This window comes from Manacus vitellinus, unplaced genomic scaffold (genome assembly GCF_001715985.3).
Source record: "Manacus vitellinus isolate BGI_N305 unplaced genomic scaffold, ASM171598v3 scaffold_632_pilon, whole genome shotgun sequence".
Taxonomy (NCBI): Eukaryota; Metazoa; Chordata; class Aves; order Passeriformes; family Pipridae; genus Manacus; species Manacus vitellinus.
Window position 1 is genome coordinate 1 of NW_021940706.1, and position 4,755 is coordinate 4,755.

The 4,755-nt window shown below is 59.7% G+C and overlaps 1 protein-coding gene across 1 annotated transcript; it reads left to right on the forward strand.

Annotated features, from left to right (window-relative positions):
* The first annotated feature begins 1,093 nt into the window (after nt 1-1,093).
* LOC103755317 (protein mono-ADP-ribosyltransferase PARP3-like) lies at nt 1,094-4,650 on the forward strand. The gene is made up of 9 exons (XM_029963775.1): nt 1,094-1,161; nt 1,785-2,017; nt 2,221-2,346; nt 2,761-2,952; nt 3,040-3,103; nt 3,345-3,571; nt 3,728-3,874; nt 4,026-4,103; nt 4,345-4,650. The coding sequence occupies exons 2-9, from the start codon at nt 1,835-1,837 to the stop codon at nt 4,594-4,596; spliced, it is 1,269 nt and encodes a 422-aa protein (XP_029819635.1). The 5' UTR covers nt 1,094-1,161; nt 1,785-1,834; the 3' UTR covers nt 4,597-4,650.
* The last annotated feature ends 105 nt before the right edge of the window (nt 4,651-4,755 follow it).

Sequence of the window (4,755 nt, forward strand, 5' to 3'; positions counted from 1 at the left end):
GGGCGGACACGCCGCGAGGCACGACGGGAGATGTAGTTCCGGGGCCGCGCAGGCGCCGTTTAAAGAGTTCTCCGGCCCGGCCCCCCCACGCGGGACTGGGATACTCAGAGCCCTGTCCAGCCTGGCCTGGGACACTGGCAGGGATCGCAGCTGCTCTGGGAAACGAGTGCCAGTGCTTCACCACACTCAGCATAAACATTTCTTCCTTATGTTCAATCTAACCCTGCCCTATGTCACTTTAAAGCTGTTACCCCTTGTCCTGTCACTCCACACTCCTGTCCAAAGTCCCTCTCCAGGTCTCCTGAAAGCCCCTTTAGGTACTGAAGGGGCTCTAAGGTCTCCCTGGAGCCTTCTCTTCTCCAGACAGAACAAACCCAACTCCTCCAGCCTATCAGTAATTAAAAAGCTACCACGGGCTGCAGCCCTTTGAGGGGACACCATGAAACTAAATCACCCAGGGGAGCACAGGGGGCTGTGCCCCCGCCTGCACAGCTTGGGCTGATGTGGCCAAGCCCAAGAGTTATAAAGCCAGCAAGGCTTTGGCCCCAGCAAGGTTGTCCTCTCCATGTTCTCAGCACGAGGGGCAGCTCTGCCTCTTGCCCATGACAGCGGTCCCTGCTGCCCGCACAGCCACCCTGCCCACACCCACACCCCTCAGAGTGGGGCTGCAGGCAGGAGGAGGCAGCTATTGTTGAGAACCCCCCAAGCTACATTCAGCTCCCAGGATGTGCTCAAGTTTTCCTCCCCGCTTGACCCACAGCCCTGCCTGTTTGATGGGGACTCAAGAAAAGATATTTTAACACGCAAAATGACGCTGGCGACATTAACTCTTCAAGACTGTTTTCTTTGTCTCAGAGCATGACCAGGGGAGGTGGTGGGATGGAAGAGCAGCCACTGACAGGGTCACCTCTCGTCCAGAGAGTGTTTGGCAGTGCAGGCAGCAGTGCAGGCAGTACAGGCAACACTGCAGGCAGTGCAGGCAGTGCAGGCAGCAGGCAGGCCTGCCACAGGGTGCATGCGCTACCCGGAGGCGTGGCAGCTGTTTCCGCTGTCGTCCCTGCCTGTTGCCTAGGGAAAAAGTTTCTCCTCCGGGCAGGCTGCCCAGCCAGCCCGAAGGCTGTAGGAGACTCCTCGACAGGCAACCCCAGGCAGCAGGAGCAGGTAGGACACGGCTGCTCCCCGCTCCTCTGCCCCCTTTGCTGCCCTCACCACCACTAGCTCGGCTGGGACCAGGGGTCTGAAGGAGACAGGGGCTACCTGAGACCACCCGTGCCCAATTCAAAGCACTTCACTGGGCTTGGGAGGGACTGGAAGGCATTGTGTGTTTGGGGGGGATTGGTGTTGCATGGTTTCCTCTCCCGCATGGCCCTGGGGGCACAGAGCTGTGGGAGCTGTGGGGATACACTCCTGTGGATTGGGGGTCCTTGGTGAGGGGAGGTTGGGGCCAGCAGGGCTTTCCCAGCTCCCCCCACCTCTCCAGCAGACCCTCATCCTCTTCCAGCTCTTCTGACATGAGTTTGCTGAGCATGCAGCTGTGCTCCTTCCCCCATGATCCCCCTCAGCTCTGTGTCACTGGGCTGTTTTCATTTTGGGGTCCCATGGGGGCTGAAAAGTGCTGAGAGGCTCTGTCCCCCATGCCAAATACAGGGTTAAGGCTGAGACATTTTGTGGGCAGAGGTCCCATCCCTTCCTCCAACCCAGCTGTGGGCTGGAGGAGGAAGGAAAACTGAAATTTCTTGGAAGGACTTGGCGTCTCTCACCTCCTGCTCTGCCTTTCCCCAGAGGACTTTGCTGGAGGATTAAGGCTGAGCTGCGCCCGCGGGGAGGCTGAGTCATGGCTTCCAAGTGCCCTGCATCCTCCTCCACACAGCCAGATGGCAGGGAAAAGGAAGTGAAAGAAGAAGAGGGGGATGACACCCGGAGCTCCACCTTGGCAGCCCTCAAAACTGCCTCCAGGGAGAAGCCCCCTGCCACCATCGATGGGCTGTGCCCCCTGAGCACGACACCAGGTGCCCAGGTGAGAGTGGGGCTGAGGTACCAGAGGGGCTGGGATGGGGGGACATGGGCAGCAGGGGGAACACCTGGGCAGTCACCTGCTGACACATAGGCAGCTCCAATTTTCCATGCAGACCCCCCTGTATCCCTGCTGGGACATCTCTGCACCCTCCCCATCCCCAAATGCTGCCCAGGTGCCAGCCCAGGCCATGCCATTCACTGTAGGTCTACGAGGACTACGACTGCACCCTGAACCAGACCAACATCAGTGCCAACAACAACAAGTTCTACATCATCCAGCTCCTTGAGCACAATGGTGCTCACAGTGTCTGGACCCGCTGGGGCCGTGTGGTGAGTCCACCCTGGCACTGCATGCCCACCCACCTCCAGCTGTCCCCAGCCTGCCTTCGGATCCCCAAAGGTTGAGGGTGAACCTGGTGGTCCCCATCCCTTTTTCCTGGTCCTGAAGCAAGCAATGAAGTGTCCTGTTATAGCCCTTTGCTTGGGGGGCTTCAAGGACTTTCCCACCCATGACATGGTGAACGTGGCTGGGGCACATGGCACCTGTCACTGCAGTGAATGTGAATGTGACATTACAACAAGGAGTCCTGGAGTCTCTTCCCATGCTGGTGGCTCAGCACATTCCTACTCCCCGCCCACCAGCCCTGCAATTGCAACCCCCCTGAACCCTGCCTGCTCCCTCCAGCATGGGGCAGGTGGGGCAGGGATGTAGGAGAGGTCCTGAGCACTGCTATCCACTGTCAGGGGGAGGTGGGCCAGTCCAAGCTCATGTCCTGCGCCTCCCTGGAGGCTGCCAAGAAGGTCTTTGAGAAGAAGTTTCGGGAGAAGACCAAGAACAGCTGGGCCTCAAAGGAAAACTTCGTTGCCAAGGAAGGGAAGTACACACTCATCGAGGTGCAGCCAAGGGTTGGGCAGAAGGTGGAGGTTGCCCTCAGGGTGAGTACAACAGGCAGCTGGGGTGTCACCACAGTGGTGACATATCCCACTCCTGGGCTACTGGACACCAGTATAGGTTTCTTACAGGACATTAAAGGGGGTCACCAGGTCCCTGACAGGTCCCGGGATGCCACGCAGACCTCGAATATTGGTAGGAGGTGATGGATGGCATGTGCTGGGTCTGGGGGCTTCAGCTGGGGTGTGCAGGTGGAGGGGTGAGTGGGGCAGAGGTACTGATGGATTTTAGAGCATCCCCTCTGCCATCCCGGCACCTGGTGGGACTGTGGATACCCCGTGCCGAGTGCCTGCATGTGCCCGTGGTGATGCTTGGAGGTTCTTGTGAGGCAAGTGGGGTGGATGGGATCACCTGTGCCCTCCCCAACACCCTCCAGACGTGAAGAAGATGCCGCTGGGGAAGCTGAGCAAGCAGCAGATCGCGAGGGGCTTTGAGGCACTGGAGGAGCTGGAGGCAGCGCTGAAGAAGCAGCCCCCCGATGCCTCTTGCCTGGAGGAGCTCTCCTCCTGCTTCTACACCATCGTCCCCCACAACTTTGGGCGGGCACGGCCACCCCCCATCAACTCCCTTGATCTGCTCCGTGCCAAGAAGGACATGCTGTTGGTGAGATGCCAGGGCACGTGGTGGGTGGCATCCCTCCCCAAGGAGGGCTCCTGCATGTGGGGCAGGGAGCTGCTGGCAGGAGTTTGGGCTTGCCCTGGTCCCCCAGTACGGTGCCCGGCACTGGTGGTGAGGATGTCTCTGGTCTGTCCCTGCCAGGTGCTGGCCGACATTGAGTTGGCACAGAGCCTGCAGGCACAGAAAGTGAAGGAGGAGGAGAAAGAAGTCCCGCATCCGCTGGATCAGGATTATGCCCTGCTCTGCTGCCAGCTTTCCCTGCTGGACTCAGCTTCCCGGGAATATCAGGTGCTCCTTGTGCCACAGTGTCTCATAATGGGGAGCAACTGTGCCATGCCTGTGGGCACACCAAAAGGTCCCCACTGTCCCAGGGGCACCCTGGGCATTGCTGGGATGGCTGCCTGTGGTGACATTGCTTTCCTGCCTCCCTCCCTGGCAGCTGATCCAAAACTACGTGACACAGACTGGGCACAACCTCCACATCCTCAACATCTGGCAGGTGGCCCGAGCTGGTGAGGTGAGGTGGAGATGATTTGCCCCATCTTACAGTGTGGAAGCCCTGGTTGCACCCCAGGATTGTGTTAGGGCTCTGGGCTTCTTTACCCAGTGGGGGCTTCAGCCCAGCTGGCCAGGGTTGCCCGCTTTCCTGCCCCTCCATCTGGGCTCTGGAGTTGGCCTGGGGTAGTGGGTGGCAGCCCTCCATGCCTGGGCATCCACATCTCCCTCTGTGGACAGCCCTTAGCTGTGCGTCTCTCCAGGATGAGCGCTTCAAAGCCCACGACCTCCTGGAGCACCGGCGCCTGCTTTGGCACGGCACCAACGTGGCGGTGGTGGCGGCCATCCTGAAGAGCGGGCTGCGCATCATGCCACACTCAGGAGGGCGTGTGGGCAAGGGCATCTACTTTGCCTCTGAGAACAGCAAATCAGCCTGCTATGGTGAGGGTCCTGGGATGAGCAAGGCTGCTTGGGATGCCCGCAGGGTCAATGTGAGCCCGGCTGCCTTCGCATGACCCCTGCCAGGCAGCTGTGGGCTGGCAGGCATGTGGACATGCCAAGCCCCTTCCCTGCATGGCAACTGGTCTTTCTGTCCCAGCATGGTCTGGGCACAACGAGATGGGAACACCAAGGGTGGTGTTATTATCTCCATCCCTTTCTCCCATGTCAGTGGG

Bases quoted from the DNA above. Each gene is read 5' to 3' on its own strand.
- LOC103755317 (XM_029963775.1), top strand. From the start codon at position 1,835: ATGGCTTCCAAGTGCCCTGCATCCTCCTCCACACAGCCAGATGGCAGG. The intron at 2,347-2,760 runs GTGAGTCCACCC...ATCCACTGTCAG, and splicing joins GGACCCGCTGGGGCCGTGTG to GGGGAGGTGGGCCAGTCCAA. The intron at 2,953-3,039 runs GTGAGTACAACA...GGTTTCTTACAG, and splicing joins AGGTGGAGGTTGCCCTCAGG to GACATTAAAGGGGGTCACCA.